The 20,613-nt window shown below is 41.4% G+C and overlaps 1 protein-coding gene across 1 annotated transcript; it reads right to left on the bottom strand.

Moving 5' to 3' along the window:
* Window positions 1-1,682: 1,682 nt before the first annotated feature.
* On the bottom strand, window positions 1,683-14,631 carry LOC134100454 (myosin heavy chain, fast skeletal muscle-like). Its single transcript, XM_062553650.1, has 38 exons — window positions 14,443-14,631; window positions 14,197-14,340; window positions 13,958-14,114; window positions 13,816-13,843; window positions 13,590-13,686; window positions 13,376-13,468; window positions 12,974-13,037; window positions 12,792-12,890; window positions 12,575-12,678; window positions 12,356-12,494; window positions 11,687-11,805; window positions 11,379-11,528; window positions 11,117-11,287; window positions 10,730-11,030; window positions 10,500-10,579; window positions 10,300-10,387; window positions 10,085-10,202; window positions 9,881-10,004; window positions 9,618-9,754; window positions 7,742-7,997; window positions 7,397-7,639; window positions 7,125-7,301; window positions 6,895-7,040; window positions 6,700-6,790; window positions 6,231-6,620; window positions 5,844-6,089; window positions 5,553-5,749; window positions 5,256-5,439; window positions 4,950-5,115; window positions 4,672-4,796; window positions 4,260-4,568; window positions 3,932-4,135; window positions 3,713-3,838; window positions 3,460-3,630; window positions 3,262-3,366; window positions 3,084-3,179; window positions 1,820-1,951; window positions 1,683-1,703 (listed from the first exon to the last, which is right to left on the bottom strand). Exons 1-38 carry the CDS (start codon window positions 14,629-14,631, stop codon window positions 1,683-1,685), a joined length of 5,787 nt encoding a protein of 1,928 aa, XP_062409634.1.
* Window positions 14,632-20,613: the final 5,982 nt, after the last annotated feature.

Genomic DNA, 20,613 nt, shown 5'->3' with positions numbered 1-20,613 from the left:
CCTTGCTTTGTTTGAGGCCATGTTTGTTTGACATCTTTTTCAAGGAATCCCAAAGTTTTTTGTTGCTGGCATTATTGAGACTCTGCTCCATGGCCACTCGTTGGTTGTCTCGAGCCTTTTTTTAGCAGACTGTCTAGTTCCTTCTGCGCTGCTGCTAATCCAGCCCGATCTTTATTTTTAAAAGCCCAGTTCTTTTTATTTATGCAGGCCTTTACGTCCTTGGTGATGTACAGCTTATTATTCGGGAAGTGTAAGAGAGTCTTTTTAGGGATAACATTGTCTATGCAAAAATGGACGTAGTCCGTTATTGTTTCTGTTGCTTCATTAAAGGAACACTTCACCGTTTTTTCATATTACAGTAAACTATGTTATTCCCTTAACTAAGACGAGTTGATACATACCTCTCACGTTTCAATGCGTTCACTCACTGGCTCTGTTGTGCGGCGCTACGGTGATAGCACTTAGCTAGCCCAATGAAACGTGGTGATTTCTAAGCAGGTAAGAGGGATAACTATATTGTGTGGCGCAGTAATATCCTCACTCTTGCACTTTCAGTTTCACTTTGGAGTGAGGATATTACTGCGCTGAGTCTAAGTGCACCCAATGTTATTCCGCCAGACAATATAGTTATCCCTCTTACCTGCTTAGAAATGCACCACGTTTTATTTTGTCTCACCATACTTGGTCGTGTGACTAGTCGTGTAACTGTATTTTAATATGGAAAACATGTGTTTGGTTGCTTCTAACTATATCTCTGTTTGGATCCTAATGAATGCATTGGGCTAGCTAAGTGCTATCACCATAGCGCCGCGCAAGAAAGCCAGTGAGTGCACGCATTGAAACGTGAGAGGTCAACTCGTCTTAGTTATGGGAATAACATAGTTTTATATGAAAAAACGGTGAAGTGTTGCTTTAAGGTCAAGGCTATGAAATACATTCCAATCCGTACATGAAAAACACCCTCTCAATGTCTCAATGCTGTTCTCAGTCCACTGCAACAGTTTTTGTTTACTGTAAGGTGTAGGTACATGTGTTTGAGATATGGCAACAAAACTTAAAGTTGTGTTACTTTAGTTTAAGCATGGGTCTATAGTGTTCAAGCAATGGGCAAAAACTGTAAATCCTTTGCATTGTCCAACTTCATAGGAGTCATAGGAGAATATTCTGAGCTGTTTCATTGGCAAAGGGAGGTATAAGGTATTGCAAGACAGGGTGCCACTAATTGTGGGCAATGAGTTTCGAGGTTCTCCTTTTTCTCAGAATTTGCTTCACTTCAAGGTTGGATTTTTCCTAATTGTTTTCAATAAAACACCAAACGTTCATTTTTCTAATTATACCTGCTGTTAGTCAACTTTAACAGAGGTGCCAATATTTGGGTACTGTACCTGCTCTTTTCAAAATGAAGATGAAGACCTCCACCTCAGCCAGAAAAGTACAAACATATGATGTCTAAGTTGGACATGATTAATCCTTCACTGCTGTAGACACTATAGTCATTAAGAGTTGTATGTATTTTCTGTTTCTGTTCTGCAGAGTTTTTGTATTTTTTTGATGTAGCAAAGTCGATGCCATTAAAAAAGACAAGACAAAATGTTCAGATACGCAAATACTTTATTACCTAGTGCATTTTTACAGAATAGTCAGATTGACCAGAGGGTATCATACTGTATGTATCAGGGGGTTCACTCAGCAGCCTCTTTGCCCTTTAAAAAACACAATACAAAAAAAATAAGTTCACTACACACCAAATAAAGATCACTGACTTAGATTTCCCATACATTTGAGAAATATTGATAAATAATGGGAAACATGATCATACCTTGCCACCATCACGGCTCTTGGCCCTCAGCTTGTTGACCTGGGACTCAGCAATGTCAGCACGCTCCTCAGCCTCCTCCAGCTCATGCTGCACCTTTCTGAACTTGGATAAGTGGGTGTTGGCTTGCTCCTCCTGTTTGATATGACATTATAGAGCAATGAATGCAGAGAAACATAACAGCCAATTCAATGGCCCACTCCCAATAGACTTCTGAAGTTCGCCTACAAAAAAGCTGCCATCTTTGAGATTCGGTATCTGGCGATTTTTCCAATGGGAAAATAACATCGGGATTTTGAATTATCGCACCTGTTAAACTCTCGCGGGGACGATAAAGTCTTAAATGCAGACGTTTTCCTGAACACACTTTTGTCCTCTGCCTTCTTGTGCATACTGTGATCTCCAGTACGTGAAGTCGGCACACTTTAATTTTTGCTACCCCAGAGCTAACTGGCTAACTGACTTAATGGCAAGTTGCATGGCAAGTTAGCTCTGGGGTAACAAAAATCAAAGTCTGCCGCCTTCGCGCACCGGAGATCACAGTATCTTCTCGAAGGCAGAGGACAAAACAAAAGTGCATTCAGGAAAACACCTGAATTTCCGATTTTGTCATCCCCGCGAGAGTTTAACAGGTGTGATCATTTAAAACCCCCATGTTAATTTCCCATAGGAAAAATCGTCAGATACCGTAACTCCTTATATGAGCAAAGATGGTAGCTTTTTTGTAGGCGAACTTCAGAGGTCTATGTCAGCCCTAAAGACTAGAACTAAGGACTCACAGAACTAAGGACTCACAGACTTAATTGATTTCAGGTGCTAAGTGAGTGAGTGTGTGAGGGCACATGGGCTCAGATAGGTATTTAGGGATTGGGACAGCACTTCACGAGATCACATGTACCTTGGCGATGTTTACTAACAAAGACGTTGCTAACATTTGCACCATGCACGTGTGTCGTGCGTGCTGTTGCTTACCTTCATATCCGGATTTTTTTATGATCTCCGCGGTAAACGTCACAACACTTTGAACTGTGGGTAATTCCCTTTAAGTTAAGGTTAAGTCTGCACCGATGCAGACTCACGGAAAGGGCTCGGTAAGTGTGTACTCAAACCCTCACGCCCGTTGTAATTCGACATTGGGACAGGCCTAAGCCCTTACGAATTTCGCAAGAACGCGCACCAAAGTCTGTGAGTTCGTGAGTCCGGACATTGGGATTGGGCCAGTGTATCATGTGGGGAAACATTTGTAGCCAAAACAAAAATGACTCACAGCTTCCTCAGACTGTCTCTTGTAGGCCTTGACCTTCAGCTGCAGCTTATCAACCAGATCCTGGAGTCTGTTGATGTTCTTCTTGTCCTCCTCAGTCTGAAGAGAAAAAGTGTGCTAAGAAAGAGAATACTCTTTGATTTGACATGCATTTGTATATGAAGCAGAAAATGTTTCTTGCCTGGTAGGTGAGCTCCTTCACCCTCCTCTCGTATTTGCGGACCCCCTTGACTGCATCAACACCACGTCTCTGTTCAGCCTCAACCTCACCCTCCAGCTCATGAACCTTAACATTGAAAATGTTTCAATTTCAGGCATTGACTCTTATGTAGCTATATGAGCTAAATACATGCTTTCAGTGTCATATTTGGCTGCCTACCCTGGACTCCAGTTTCTGGAGCTGTTTCTTGCCACCCTTCATGGCCAGGTTCTCAGCCTCATCCAAGCGATGCTGCAGATCCTTCACAGTGACCTCCAGGTTCTTCTTCATCCTCTCCAGATGGGCACTGGTGTCCTGCTCCTTCTTCAGCTCCTCTGCCATCATGGCAGCCTAGATGATAAAATAGTGTATTTTAAATAGATGTATAGGTACTTCTGAATATAATACTCTGGTTCTGAAGAAAAAAACGTACATCAGTGATGGCTTTCTTGGCCTTGTCCTCAGCATTTCTAGCCTCCTGAACGATGTCATCAACCTCACTCTGGACCTGGACCAGGTCAGCCTCAAGCTTCTTCTTGGTGTTAATCAGACTTGTGTTCTAATTTGGAAAAACAGACAACTTATGGTGTAATTTCCAAGCTAGAACAGTTTGTTTAAAACATCAGTTACAACTACTTTTGTTATTTTTTACCTGGGAGTGCAGGAGGCCAACACGCTCACTGGCATCAACAAGCTCTTGCTCAGCCACTTTGCGGCCTCTCTCTGTCTGCTCCAGGGCAGATCTGAGCTCCTCAATCTCAGCCACCATCAGAGTGTTCCTGCGCTCCACCATGGCAGCCTGTTCCTGCATGTCTTCCTGTCCTCTGACAGCATCATCAAGGTGCAGTTGGGCATCCTGGAGGTTATAAAACGGATGTACACTACCTCAATATATGAGCCATTGTTACCATAATGTTTGGTGGCCAAGTAAAACAAACATGTAAAGCAATTGGTTAGAAGGTTCTGTTGTTATGGCAGACCTTGAGCTGACCCTGAACGGTCCTCAGTTGTTTCTGGGACTCAGCAGCCTGGCGGTTAGCATGGCTCAGCTGAACCTCCATCTCATTGAGGTCTCCCTCCATCTTCTTCTTGACTCTCAGGGCATCATTCCTGCTCCTGACTTCAGCATCCAGAGTGCTCTGCATGGAGTCGGCTATCCTCTGGCTGTTCCTCTTGATCTGTTCCATCTCCTCATCCTTCTCTGCAAGCTTCCTGTCAACCTCACCCTTAACCTGGTTCAGCTCAAGCTGGACACGAAGAATCTTGGACTCCTCATGCTCAAGAGTTCCCTAAAATAGAAAATTAAGAATTTGTAATTAATATTTGTTTTTTACTTTCTGAAAAGTTACTTGTTTGTTTTTCTTTTCTAATAATGCCAGCCTAAATGTCTACCTCAGCCTCTTCAAGAGCAGTCTGGATCTCAGCCTTTTCAGTCTCAACAGTCTTCTTGGCCTTCTCTAGCTCATGAATACTCTTTCCAGTCTCACCCAGCTGCTCAGTCAAGTCAGAGATTTCCTCTGAAGAAATACATTTAGAACACTTAAGTTAACACAAAGTCACTCCCTCTTCATATGTCATTCATTTTTGTTTGAATAGCAGAACATATACAGTATCTTATTTTCTCTTGACATGGTTTGATTGGGAAATATTTCATGATCATCTTGACTTACGTTGGAGGTTCTTGTTTTCCCTCTTCAGAGTTTCCAACTGGTCAAGAGCCTCCTCATAAGAGTTCTTCATCTTAAACAGTTCAGTGCTGAGAGAACGAGCCTCTTTCTGGGCACCCTCCAGCTCAGCCTGACCCTCCTCGTACTTCTGCTTCCATTCTACCAGGACCTTTGAAAAGTAGTTTGTGTCTTTGGTCATTCACATCAATGCACTGCTACCAAAATCTCATGTACATTATTTCACTAAAATATTTCTTTATTTTTTGTTTTGCCTAAATGTCCATGTCTCTTATGTTTTGGAGGTATTACCTTGTCAAAGTTCCTTTGCTTCTTGTCAAGATTGGCAGCCAGGGCATTGGCTCTCTCCACATCAATCATGAGGTCCTCAACCTCACCCTGGAGTCTCTGCTTGGTCTTGTCCAGAGAGGCACACTTGGAGTTGATAGCTTCAATTTGCTCCTCAGCCTCCTGCAGACGCTGGGCAAGCTTTTTCCTGAGCAAACAATGTATTTACGTCAGAGTACTTCATAGTTACCTTGGCTTTAGTACACAATATAGTAAAACACTTCAGCATTCTATTTGATTCTCTGCATGTTTGGTACATACTTGGACTCTTCAAGCTCCTCAGTGCGCTGGATGGCATCAGTTTCATACTTGGTCCTCCACTGTGCAACCTCGCTGTTGGCCTTGGACATGCCACGCTGCAGCTCAGCCTTTGCCTCCTGCTCTTCCTCAAACTGCTCCCTCAGGAGGTCACAGTCATGACGTGCAGACTGAACAGCATGGGCCAAGGCATTCTTGGCCTGTTCGTTACCAAGTAAGAATGTTTATTAAACCTTTCACATAGAATTATCCAAATACTGTAATTGTTTTTATTTCATACACACATATCAGTACCTTGATTTCCTCTTCATTCAATCTCTTCAGCTCCTCAATTTGCTGAGTGAAGGCCTGCTTGCTTCTGGTCAGCTGGGACACAAGAGCATCTTTCTCTTCCACCTGGCGGCCAAGCTCACCATTTTCAGTTAGAAGTCTTGCTCTCTGAGCACTGAGGTCATTGTTTTGGCGAGCACCTTCATCACCCTTGGCCTTGACTTCCCCCAGTTGGTCCTCAAGGGTGCGGCACATCTTCTCCAGGTTGGACTGTTAGTGAACAATAATAATTTTGAGATGAGACCAAATTGTAGCCAGAGATTCTGGAGAGATGAATGATAATAGCCATACAATATATAGATTTGAGGTATTCATATGCCAACCCTTGCCACTTGTATACATATTGTTTACCTTGGCCTTAGCAACGGCCTCCATATTACTGGAGAGGTCATCAATCTCCATTTTGAATTCACTCTTCTCCTTCTCAAGCTTCTGCTTGACACGCTGGAGATTGTCGATCTGCTCTCCTAGCTCAGCCACGCTGTCAGCCTGCTTCTTGCGGAGAGCTGCAGCAGTGGCTTCATGTTGCAGGGTGGACTCTTCAAGGTCACGACGCAGCTTCTGGAACTCAGCCTCACGCTTCTTGTTCATCTCAATTTGAGCAGCAGTGGCTCCGCCAGCCTCCTCAAGTCTCTCACTGATCTCCTCAAGTTCCCTTGCAAGATCAGCTCTCTGTTTCTCAACCTTGGCACGAGCTGCACGCTCAGCCTCAATCTCTTCCTCCAGTTCCTCAATGCGGGCCTATTGTTTTTTTGTAAAGGATTAGTGACATTTAAAAAGATCAGACAAATGATAAAGACAATATTTATGTAAAACAAACCTGAAGTTCCTTGATCTTCTTCTGAAGCTGAGCACCCAAGGATTGTTCGTCCTCAATCTTGCTAAGAAGTTGACTTGTTTCAAAGTCCTTCCTGCGTCACAGTAAAGTTAAATGGTTGTCAATGACTATTTACAGAAAAGGGTTGAGTGGCATTATGCAACGTGCATTGTGTTGCTAATTGGAATTTTCCATTACTTCTTCAGCTTTTCCTCAGACTGCTGCTTGTCATTCTCCAGATCCATGATGTTCTCCTGGGCCAGCTTCAGGTCTCCCTCAAGCTTTCTCTTAGCTCTCTCAAGGTCCATACGGAGCTTCTTTTCTTGCTCAAGGGATCCTTCAAGCTGCAGATTCAAGCATGAGATATTGTAATTAAGGTGCACAATGATGTCCATGCATTTCATTTAACTCTCAGGTTGTAAACTCACATCATCCACTTGTTGTTCAAGCTTAGTCTTGGACTTGGTCAAAGAATTGACTTTGTCTTCTTCTGCCTGAAGATCATCAAGAGTCTGCTGGTGTGCCTCTTGGAGGGCTTTCTTCTCCTTTGACAGCTTACCAATGGACTCATCCTGAGCAGCCATCTCCTCTGTCAGGTTCTTGACCTGCACATAGGAAGTTTATATCAGTATCTGCAGAAGTTTATAAAGACTTTTTGGCATATGTACAGTATTCAGTTTTTTAAGAATGTACTGTAAACCTTGTTCTCAGTGGCATGTTTCTCCTTCTCCACTTTGGCCAAGGTCAGCTCCAGATCATCAATGTCCTTCTTGAGCTCAGAGCACTCATCCTCCAGTTTCCTCTTCTTGGCAGTCAGCTCAGCATTGATTTCCTCTTCATCCTCCAGTCTCTCGCTTGTCTCTTTGAGCTTGGCCTCAAGTTGGATCTTACTTTTGATGAGACCCTCACACCTCTCTTCAGCATCATTGAGACCCTCAGATCCCTATTGTAAATATAATATGTAAACATGACATCTGATTTGTATTGAAAACACAAAGCTGAGACTGGGTAGTGGTATGATTGTGAATAGTGAAATGTCACTTACAGATGACACTTGCAGTGCCAGGTCATTCCTCTCTTGCACCAGAGACACCATCTTTTCCTCAAGCTCCTTCTTCCTGGCCTCTATCTTGGCATGGTCCACCTTGAGTTTCTCAAAGTCCTCCTTCATGTTAGCCAGCTCCTTTTCAGTTTCAGCACTCTTCAGCAGAGGTTTGATCTTGTAGTAAACCTTCATCCATGGCCAGTGCTTGACATTCATGAATGAGCGGACATTGTACTGGATGGTGTAGATTGCTTCTCTGTAAAGGGTAAATGTTTTGAAAACAACTGGGTCAGCAGATCAGCAGTCAAATAATGTCAGTGACCAGTCCCATCTTTGATACACTGATGAGTTAGAAAAGGAGACTGGAGAGTTAGAAAAGTATGCCTTTTGATACATTTCCACTAATAAGAGACTCATGAGAGATTCATAAGAGACTTGTTATTCCTTCAATCCAACCTATTGTGATTATTTAAAAAGAAAACTGATGCTATATTTCATGTAAGATGATTTTATACATGATAGTGTAGCAGGTTGTAGCTAGCAGGATACAGCAGTCTGCTGTGAGTGGCCCGTAGTTAACGGCAGAGCCAATTGGGGTGACCAAGCCCCTTTATAAACGGGGACTTTTCTTTTGACGAGTGACGTCACCGGCACCCGATGCTCGTCCTGTTTACCTGGTTGTCCGTCCATCTTAGCGCTGCAGGTAAGTAATGACTGGGCCCAGTCGCTTTACGTCTTTTTGGGTTTCCAACAAGGGCTTATAGGTAATATTTCCTCCCGTAGAGTCCCCTGTGCTGCAGTAGCCCTTCCATGAAGTGTGCCCTGCAATTGGCCATCAGAACTTGGGGCCTGAGACGCAGTGTGGTTAATCGGAGGTATGTTGCCACCGTGAGCATCAGCTGATTGGTATTACTAAGATATGTTTTAATGGGTATTTTATGTATTTCAGGGAGTGCTATTTAGCCGGGGTGTGACTGCTGGTTGGCTACATCGGCGCTGAACAGCTGCTGCTTTGCAGATATGTATTTTGTGTACGGGTTGCAATTGTGATTGTGTGTGCGACTGCCCCTTCCGACTTGTAATTGTTAGCCGGTGGCTAGCTTGTTGCTGTTTCGCACGGCACCTGTCTTTATAGTGAACGTGTGTTCATAGTGTGTTTGACTGTCATTACTTTGTTGTTTTGTTTCCGTCTGTCTCGTTATACGTAGTCTACATGTTCCTTAATCTGTGGTTGTTTATTTTAAACCCTCTCTGGAGGTTGTTTACATGTCCTCAATTTGTGTCCCTTACACCTGTTCCCTGTCTGTGTAGGTGCTGAGAATTGCCGGTGGGAGCAGTGTCCTGACGGTGGTGGTTCCTCTTTGGTGTGCAGTGGCAGTGTGTTCACCAAGTGTGACTTCTTCCTTGTGGTGTGAGTGTGTGTGAACCCAGCACGTGTGAGTGGGGTGCTTTTCATGGACGCTCATTGCTCGAGCCACTGCCTCCCACTGGTAGGCTTCAGCCCTATTCTCCCTCTCCCTCCTGTGTGTGTGTGTGTGTGCGTGCGTGTGTGCGTGTGCTTTGTGAATAGTGTAAGTGTGTGTAGGCCTTGTTTGATTTGGTGTGCAGTGCATTGTGATTGCTGTGAATACGTTTGCTGTGAAACCCAAACACCTGTTGTGTGAATTACAGTGAGTGTGGGTGTGTGCTCCGTGGCTGTTATAAATAAAGCGTATATTTTTGTACTGGACCACTGTCTCTGGCTAAATCCATCACGAACCTGAGTGCCTTTGTTATAGAGAGAACTAATTCTTTGGGTGCAAGTCCCATCGTGGCGTAGTCTGCTACTTAGTTATGTCCCACTTGCCACAATAGCTCCAAATACATCATACATTACCTCCTTGCTGTCATCTTCACAAACTCCCTCCTCATCAGGTATGCACGGCAGAGAGCCTGAGTCATTGTGACCAGGGAAGCCAGTTTCTCATCTCGCAATTCCTCAAGGGTACCCAGCAGACCAGCCTTGAAGAACACCTGAAAGAGAGGGGAAATCAACGTTTGATTGAGACATAGCTAAATACAGTGCTTGTTATTGTCCCCATTTTAAAACAATTGCAAAGTACCTTAGTCTAATCATAGATAATCATGAAACTATCTTACCTTAGTGTGTCCAAACTTGTACTGGGTGTGATCAACATCGATGGATCCCAAGAGCTTCTCAGCAGCCTTCTTGTTGTCTATGAACTGACCCTCAGGGATAACACTGGCATTCAGCACTTTATATCTATTGTAAATGAAAGAAGGCATTATTTTCCCTTCTAAATGCAAATATGTTTGTTACAACATATTGCTGCCTATATTCACCTCTGCTTGAAGTCAGCATAAATGATCCTGCTTGGGAAACCCTTTCTGCAGATTCTGATACCCTCAAGAACACCATTGCACCTGAGCTGGTGGATGACCAGGAAGTTCTGCATAAGACCTGTCAAAGAACAGAAATGTTTTATTGAGGAAATGTAATGTCTGTCAAGGAAATGATCATATGGCAATATATTCTGTCATCATAAAAAGTATTTTACCTGGTTTCTTAATCTCATTTGGAATCAGGCAACGCACAAAGTGAGGATGGGTGCTCCTCAAGTTGGTCATCAGTTTGCCCAAATTCTCCTGTTGAGGTGCAAAAGTGTGCATTTCTGATGAGACATGTAATTAGGTTGTTCTCATGATGTTATACAGTATTTTAAAGTTTGGTTGATTGTCTTGATATTATAATACATACCCTGAATTGTGAGGACACCGTCTGCATGGAGCCACCCTTCTTCTTACCACCCTTCTTACCACCACCACCACCACTAGGCTCTATAGATTATTTAGTAATAGAAATATACACCTGTCTGTTTGTACATAAACTTTGATTTAGCAATTCAAACATTTGAGTTAAAGCTACAATAGATATTTCTGTATTAGGTTTTAGAATTAATAGTTTCTTATTGACCAAAACTGCATTACCTTCAACAACAGCTGGGTACAGGATGGGCAGCAGTTTCACTCCTGACTTCTGGTACAGTTGCAACACAGACTCATTCAATGGATCCTTGTTCTTGTCCAGCCAGCCAGTGACATTGTAGTCCACAGTGCCGGCATAGTGCACCAGGGAGAAGTGGGCCTCAGCACAGCCTTTTTTGGGCTTGGGCTTCTCAAAGGCCCTATTCTTGCCAAGATGCTGGTCATACAGCTTGTTCTTGAAAGTGGTGTCAGAGGCCTTGGGGAACATGCACTCCTCTTCAAGGATGGCAAAGATACCCATGGGCTGTTTAAAAAGATATCAGTTTAAGTATTATAATGATGTCATGAAATATTGTGCATAAAAACATTGCTAAATTCTATAGAAATTACCTTCTCAATAAGCTCAATGCAAGCAGCCAAGTCCATGCCAAAGTCAATGAACTCCCATTCAATGCCCTCTTTCTTGTACTCCTCTTGCTCCAGAACGAACATGTGGTGGTTGAAGAACTGTTGCAGTTTCTCATTGGTGAAGTTGATGCACAGCTGCTCCATGCTGTTGTACTATGTAGGAGAAATGCCATACATTATTTGAGAAGATTACAACATGAGTCACTAGAAGTAAATAGTTGGTGAACAATCTTATAATCCTCACATCGAAAATCTCAAAGCCAGCAATGTCCAGCACACCAATAAAGAACTGCCTTGGCTGTTTAGTGTCCAACATCTGGTTGATACGGATGACCATCCACAAGAACATCCTCTCATAGATGGACTTGGACAAGGCTGAAACTGAGTTATTGACCTGAAACAGAATATTCAAGCAATGGTCATGCTATGTGCAGGCCTAAAAGTAAAATGCTTATACCATAAAAACAGATAATTTCACTACCAGTAATTCTGTCGAAACACTGCCAAATTATTTGTGGTCTTTAGTGAAGATCTTAGTGACTAAAATAATACCTGTGGCACAGTCTGACCCTTGGTAACAAACTCATTTCCGACTTTCACTCTTGGGTAGCACAAAGCCTTCAGCATGTCAGCGGAGTTCAGGCCAAGGAGGTAAGCGACTTTGTCAGCATCTAAAACAGTGCAACAGTGTAGCATTTTTAGTGACTTGAAATGTATAGCGACCAAAACTATTTCATACTCCACATCCCAAACAAATTTGGGATGGCATATGAAAAAGTTTGTGTCCTCCATGTGTTCCACATCCTCTCTCTAAATAAAAAAAAGTTTGCCTAAAATAGCGTAGGTTATAAAGTCTATAAATGTCACAATAACATAAAGGTATCTCAGTGATCATTGTTTTGTATTATTTACTTGAAGGGAATATAGATGCTTTATTAATCACAAGGGAAGCATACTGTACAATATACATGAATATCTTGTTCTAAATAACATGATGGCATTACAATTTTGAGAATTGTGTAGCAGCAGCAATGTTACTGCTTGACAATTGGTTGTCTTGAGTTTTATTTCTGAATTTGCCATAAGAAGTTTTTATAAAAGTGTCTGCTAAACAGCAGTCATCTTTAAGTTTAATTTAATATAATAAAGTTACCTCAATAAAAACAAGTGCCCTGTAGTTCTTACTAGAACTGAATGATTCAGTAGAGTGTTGTAACCTACTCTCAGTGCCATCAGGCTCAGCCTGCTCCTCACGCTGCTTCTGCTTGAATTTCATGTTGCCATGATGGAGCACAGCACCAGTCAGCTTCCAAATGGTCATTTTCTCCTCTCCGCTGAAACCCAGGATGTCAATGGCATCCTAAAATGAGACATTATTTGATTATTTTAAAGCTCTCTTTATGAAATTGAAGAGAGAAAACACATTGTTGGACGACTTACATCTGTGGCATCCAACTCCTCTTTGTCATCAATGCTGGCCACAGTGATCTGACCCTGACTGCACATTGGGAAGTCATAGGGGTTGGATGTGATGAGGGACATTTCTGTAAGGATTCAACAATGATGTTACAAATTCTGAATTACATTTATTGATTTTTGAACGTTTGGTGAAAATATTAACTATTTATTATTAAATGAACTATTTAATATTAACTACCTATCAGTTCAGGCTTGTGGTTGGTCATCATCTGGTAGAAAATGTGGTAGCCTCTCTCATCAGGGAGCTGGAATGTCACTCTAGACTTTTCCAGCAGGTCTTTTGATGCAGAGAAGGATGTATTTTCATTTGATACATTTAGGCAAAGATAGAACATTTCTACTTGGAACAATTATACTTACAAGTCTCAATATCAGCACTAGCCAGTTTTCCAGATGTGCCAAAGTGAATTCTGATGAATTTACCCTGTTTGAGAATATATTTTGATGTTACATGTGTTCATTTAGCTGGTGCTGTTAGCCAAAGCAGGTAACAAATGAGGGAAATATTTTAAACATATTAACATATTTAGACCTACACTAGAAGCAACAATAAATACAACCTTTACTAATAATAAAAAAAACAGCAAAAAATGATAGGGTAGAGGTTTAAGTAGCAATTGGAGGATCTTTTTCAAAAGAGATACTAATATGTAAGTACATGATACGTTTGAGTTAAAAGAAAAACCTGAAGAAGTTGATTCTAATTCAAAATGGCAACAAAAGAAAAACCCATTAAGAGATTAAATGAGGAACTAAACTTACAAAACGTGAAGAGTTGTCATTCCTCACAGTCTTGGCATTACCATAAGCTTCCAGCAGTGGGTTGGCGGCAATAATCTGGTCTTCAAGAGAGCCCTGCAAGACAATAAATATATTGTTACTGAAGTTCATGTCTGGTGCTACTGCTATATGATAATTAGCCTATAAATATGCAAGGGGCCCCTGCCTTAATTTTTCCAGCACTGGCTGGTGGAGCATCTGCTGCTCCCTTCTTCCCACCAGCCACTGCAATTGTTGCAAAGTACTGGATGACACGCTTGGTGTTCACAGTCTTGCCAGCACCAGATTCTCCGCTGTATTAAAAAGAAGGAATTGCAATGTTCTATATCACAGTTACAAAGTGTCCCAGAAGAGTACATAGGGGATAATGTCAAGGTTTAGCCCTCTATTAGAACTGTAAAAATGGATGCATTGACACTTACGTAATCAGGACAGACTGATTCTCCCTGTCTGTTTGGCAAAATAGAGATCCACATGAATGGTTTATTTTACATTAACTTATCAATGAAACAATGTATAATGCATTCATATCATTCAGTGTTGGCTTTAAGACAGAAAGCACACCTTGGAGCATGAACTGATATGCGTTGTCAGAGACAGAGAAGATGTGGGGTGGGGCCTCTACGCGCTTCTTGCCTCTGTAGGCATTCACCACTTCTTGATCGTATACTGGGAGCCACTTGTAGGGGTTCACAGTGACACAGAAAAGTCCAGAGTAGGTCTAGAATGAAGAAATAAAGATTAGTTTGTCACTTGTCAATGTTTCTTTTCTTTTCTTAATTTGTTAAAAGTGTAATGCTTACGTAGATCATCCATGCTGCATAACGCTCTTTGAGGTTATACAGGACAGAGGCTTCATTGAGGTGGGTCATCATGGCCATGTCCTCAATTTTGTCGAACTTGGGAGGATTCAAGGGAAAGACTTCATCATCCTTCACCGTCCTTTCCTAAACCCAATGTAGAAAACATATTTAACAAAGAGAAGCATTCAAGAAACTTCTGTGAAAATGACATTTTATCATCAGATCAATTTGAACAGCCTTAATTACCTCCTTGGTGTCAAGCACTTCAACAACGGCTTTGCCGCCTTCCTTCTTTTTAATTGTGCCCTTGACGTACAAGTCGTCTTTGTCAACCACATAGCAAGCACTCTTTGCATCAAAGGGCCTGGTTTGGGCCTCAATTCTCTCCTTCTCAGGCTTACGAAGGTAAATGGCAGCACTGCCAAAGCAGGCCATTTCAGCATCCCCCATGGCTGCTGGTTACTGCATTAAACATAGACATGAAGAGCAGACAGTTTCAACATAACATGCTTTAAATAATGTACAGACACAGTATTGCAAATAAAGCAGTTGTTCGTAAAGGTAGGAGCAGGCTTCACTCAAGACTTATAACTTTTTTAGAGTGCTGACCAAAGTATAGACTATCATTGAAAGCAAGAGAACATGCCGCACTATGCATAAGCAATCACCATTTATTCACACAAACGCGTTTCAGCGCTCTGCCTTCCTCAGTGTGTCTGAGGAAGGCAGAGCGCCGAAACGCGTCTGTGTGAATAAATGGTGATTGCTTATGCATAGTGCGGCCTGTTCTCTTGTTTTCAAATAAAGCAGTTGACAATCATTACTGTGCGTTCACACCAAGACCGTCAAAAGCGTCAAGAGCGCCGGAAATCATTCATTTTCTATGGAGAGTCGGCGTTACCGGCTTCAAAAGCGTTCCGGGCGTGAGCGTGGCTTCATGAGCTTCACGGGCGTCAAAATAAAGTTGAGCCTCAGTTAACTTTATGGTAATGAGCTATGACACGGTTCGGCGTCAACTAATCAGAATGTCAAACTCGCAGGATTGCTGCTTGTGGTTTGTTCAAATGTTTCACGTCATGGCTTTGACGCTTTCGGCGCCGAATGCACCGAACTGGGTTGAGCGTCGGGCTATGAGCTTCACCAGCGACTTTGACGCTTTTGACGGTTTTGGTCTGAACGCACAGTTAGGAGACAAAACATGGAAAACCACAGATAGATTTCCATTTAAATGGAGCTTATCAAGGTACTGTATGTACGGTACTCAAACTGTAAATTTTGTTAGAATGTCAACTACAACAGTTTTTTTTTTTTAAATATATATCTAAATAAAAAATGGAGCTAATTTGTATACTACATAATTGTAATTGTAATCTCATCCCTGTCATACTAATGTGCACACTGAATATACACACATATCCAAAGCACACCATACAAACTACTGAAGTGATTTATGAGCATATTGATTAACTCTGATGATGTATTATGATGGAACATTTCCAAGTTTTCCATTTTCCTCTTGAAGCTGCCCTATGCTAACCTGACTTTCGCCAGATCCTGTAGTTCGCTGTCTGCTTCACACAAGGATCTGGGACTTCTCGATAGGAGATGTATTTCTGAAGGCGGGTCCTTGTAAAACATCCTCGCATGTGATTTGATAAACCACTTGCCTGTTATCTTGAATGACGTGCTAGGCTTCTTCAAGCTCTTGCCAAACCCGGTCGGAAGAAGAGTAAAAACATCCTTGCCACGAGTAAATGTCTTCAAAACTATTCTCTGTTAATCTTTTAAAGAATGAATACGTGATAGATTCGACAAAACGTTTGAAATAGCAGAATCAATGTCAGCACAAGACTCCTCGCTGCGTGCCGCCATTGTTATTTGAATCAAACACTCGCTTCGGCGCTCCTGATTGGTTGCTCATTTTTTGAGCACTGGCACAGGGGTTTGGATTGCCCTCGCGTCCAGACCCTTGTGTGGAGCTCAGCGAAACGCCTCTGGTGGAGCATGGCGGAACTACAAGGGTCTGGCGAGAGTCAGGCTAGCCCTATGCAGTACAATGTCAGTGAATTCTTGAGGAGGGGATGTTTATTCTTAAGCTTCCATTCTCAAGATCTTTGGTGGCATAAGAGTCATAACTAGGTACAATGAGGATATGATCTGCTGCAAAGATTGAATATTTCTACACTTCTATACGCTCTATACTCTATACTTGAATTGAGCTACACCTGTGCCATAGTTCATCATCAATAATCTGTAAATGCCTCCCAAAACATTTACTTTACTTGAAGGCAGGTATAACTTGTTTTAAGCTTGTTTAGCTGTTCAGATAAATCAAATGTAGTGCCTTACCGTTTCTTCCCAAGACCAGATGAATTTTTCCCAGTTGTTAGAGTGTCTAAAAATCATGAAACATACAAAGTCAAGTATTTTAGTACAGGAATGTAATGTAAATACATCAATTGTAGCAGTCTTAAATTTCTTAGTTCCATGCTTTAGAGATGAAGAGATACAGTTTGCCATGACACATTCTCCACCCCCTGTCTGCCTGTCTGTGAACAAGAAATGACTCACTCTGCACTAGACCCCCCCTCGCCTCTTGCAGCCCTCCCATGCTCTCAGCAGGTCCTTATATTGGTGAATTCTGTCAACTAAGCATAGCTCTAATAAGGCAGGGTGCGATTGGATCTATTTAAAGTTCTTGTCTCGCTTTGTGAAATGATTTTGTACAGCAGAAAAAAAAAATGAATAAGTTAATAAGTTAAATTAAAGTTAATACGTGGCACGTGTTGAGCAATGTTGTCCATGAATATGTTTTCTTTATCAACATATAAAACAGTTGGCCTATACTTTGATAGTAGTGTGATACAAATGCACTTGTTATCATATCCTAATTAAAGGATAATACCTGCCCCATACAGTAAGTCTTTGCAATTGTCCTCTTAAGGAGAAGGGCTTGCTTGCCTCTTTTTGAAATGTGTGTGGTGACTGAGTTTTCAGCAGTTTGTAAATATCAGTTTACTAAATGTTGTTTCCCTTTGATTTGTAGGCTTCCTGAAATGCATTGCATGTCATTCATATGTATTATTTTCTTGTACGGTATGTGTTCATACACATGTGTCACAACAGGTTTTGGCACTGGTAGAACTAGTTAGTATTATGGCAGCATTCCAAAAGTGCACAGGGGTTTCATGACTGGTGTTCAGTGACAGAGTTGTTGTAAGCTCTCTAGATGCCTGGACACGTTGCATTACCAAAAGTATAACATAGCCATCATGGTAAAGAAATTGAAGCTTTTAAGTGCACAAGTGGAAACAAGACTTTCTGATGCTGGACCTTTACAACTTTACAACTGTGACCCTGCTCAAAGTGCAGCAGAAATGCTGTTTTCAAACCCTTTAAAATAGTAATCTATGAGTAACATCTTGCTTACACACATTTGATAACTCTTTTCATTTTCATTTGCACAGCTCTTGTTATGATCACCTGCGCTGTCATCCCCATCAAACAAATCTTGATGATTTTGCAGTCTTGTCAGCTCTACTTTTGTGTTTGCTAAGCTATCTTCAGAACACTCTATTTTGTAGTCCCATTTAGAAAATGCTTACTAATTTGAACTACAGAACATGTGAATGACAAATGCATGCTCTATGTCCCAGTGTTAAGCAGAGCTATTTTCAAATAGCCACCAGGCTATTTACAGTACAGATTGCAGTGGAATGAGTAAATTAATTATATAAATGAATTGTGCTACATGCGAGAAAGAAGTGGCAACGTATGTCTCATGGCAACGTATGTCTCTAGTAAATAAAATGTGATGCAGTGAGCTAAAGAGTATATTGCACTTCCCCTGAAAATATTGGTGGTGTAGGTGGGTGCCCTTACAATGGGACAGGGCCAGTTCTAGCCTACTACACTTGGGTGGGCTGGAAGAAATTGATAACTGACTGAAAAGCTGAGAATTAAGTATGTCTCTTTAGGCATCATTAACCCATCATACATACTGCACAGTTATGAACCAGCTAGTTACCATTACACTCAACACCAACTCATCTACATCCAAGCTGGGTTTGAGGCTGCAAACAAAATTAATAATAATAGATACTGTGGGTTATGTTATTCACCCCAGAAATCTGAATTAGGACCCTCAGTCAAATGTTACAGGTCATGATGTGGTGTGATAATCATGCTTTGTAATGATATGTGTTGATGGTTGTGTCATATCTGCAAATCTCAATCTGTCCGTTTCTTTTCACAAAACCCACCAGAAGTCATAACTTAAGGGGTTATTTTCTGTCGACACAGATGTCCTTTTTGTTTTTTCACCCCTGCCCTTCAAGAAATCTGAGCCCACCACTGTTCAAGAGCTTGGTGTACTGTGACAAGTCAGTGATAATTTCCTTTAAACTTGGTACCCAAACCCCCCACCTATTTATACTTTTAACTTTCAGAGTCCTGGAATTGTTTATTTGGTGTTTCGTTAAGTTTATGATGGGTAATAAATGTTGTTATGCCTCAAGCTGAGCATTTGAAATATCCCAATAAATCATGTCATTACCTTTACTTAACGTTCTATTGGTAAATAGCACCTGTTTAATGTGGTGATCTGAAATGAAGAAAAGGGATGCATCCCATTACTATTTATGCTTATGTTAGCCAAGAATCTGTCAACACAAACATACATTGGGTTCGCAAAGACCCAAAAACACACTTGCAGTCATACTTTGTGATGCTTCTAAGACTACACCAGAGTAAAAAATCTTTAGATTATTGAGCTATTGACTAGATATGTCTAATCATTAAACTGTTAGTGAAGAGTTAAAACAGGAGCAGTGTCTGGGAGGCTGACATCTGACTGATTATCAGATGGTAGTTTGGCATCTGAAGACCACAGATCCATATGTGAGGTGCACTCTCACTCTGCTGAAAGGAGCCAGTTAAGAATGAGTGGTGCTTATTTGTTTTTTTGTTGATGAAAGATCTACCAGACTGGAGTGTATGCAGAATTGGCTTTAAAAAGCAAGGTTGTGTTGAGGGAGTGAATGTTTAAAAGATGACAAAACATTGCTTGGTATTGCTTGGTTAAAGACCCCAGATGCTTAATGAGACATCTACAATATATCAGTCCAAAACAGTTTGTTGGGAAACAGTCAGGGCAGTGTAGGCCTACGTACAGTAGGTGCACATTTCACTGACATGGGTGTCGGACACACCACTAATCCTTATGGCAGCTGGGGATGTTCAAAGCCCTTTCAGTTGCTCATTTAAGCACATTTTATAATCAGCCACAGCAAAAGTTGTTCATATGCCAAGCAAGGAATTAAAGGCTAATATACAACAGGATTTCTGAGAATATACTGAAACACTTTTAATATATGATTCAACAATACATACACATACCCAATGCTATCAATAGATGTTCTTTAGATCTGGACTCTCTGGCCATAGGCATTTTAGAAATCACTCCCACCATTTATCAGCCATTCAAGAGGCATCTCAAGTTCAGATAAGGGCTCTGTTTGAAACAGAAGGCAGCGGCTGACAAGGCTCACATTTCACAAAGTTCTCAGTTCATGAAGCTCGTGGTTCACAAAGACCCATGATCACACTTGCAGTCATACTTTGTTTTGGTAAAGACTTCACCAAATTATACCCTCAGAGGTGTTTCAATAGACTTGAATAACTTCACAAACTGTTTTTTTTTTTTTTTTTTTTTTTTTTAGATACAGAAAAAGCTGCTGTGAGAAGTATCAGAGATGTGATAACAATTTCTCATTTGGAAATTGATTGGCAATTTGTCAGTTTGTGTCATACAAATTGCACATCACTGATGAGATGATGAATGGAGAACACCCTTTCTTGACGAGCACAATCTTTGGTACACAACTCTAGTACATGCAGGAAACGAGAAGATGCTTCATGGGCCATCTATATCAAAGTGCAAAACAGTTAGGTGCACATTTCACTGACATGAGTGTCTGACACACCAGTGATCCATATGGCAACTGGGGATTTTCAAAACTCTAATTTAGTTGATTGCACATTTAAGCACAGCTGATAATCAACGACAGTAAAATTTGTTCATATGCCAAGCAAGTAATCAGAGGCGTCATGCAAGCCAAAATTCTTAGGGGGCACAATCAACGACGTTGCAATAATTTTAATTATTAGATAAATATTAAGGGTGCTATATTGCTATAAAGATCCCTTGGATCCCTGTACATGTCACCTGGCTTGGCTACATTATAGTTCACTATGGAGGAAGTTTACATAGGCTATTTGATAGCCTACTAGTTATTTCTCTGTGGCTATTCCGCACGTTCATCTGCCTTGCTTTTCTGTTTTGAATCTCCCCCGGTGGGGAAGACTATCAAATTGCTTTAAAGTAAGTAAACATTAGACTTGTTAGGCGTTAGCCTA

This window comes from Sardina pilchardus, chromosome 14 (genome assembly GCF_963854185.1).
Source record: "Sardina pilchardus chromosome 14, fSarPil1.1, whole genome shotgun sequence".
NCBI classification, from domain to species: Eukaryota; Metazoa; Chordata; class Actinopteri; order Clupeiformes; family Clupeidae; genus Sardina; species Sardina pilchardus.
Note: the sequence above shows the minus strand (reverse complement) of the source record. Positions and strands in the feature narration are given on the sequence as shown.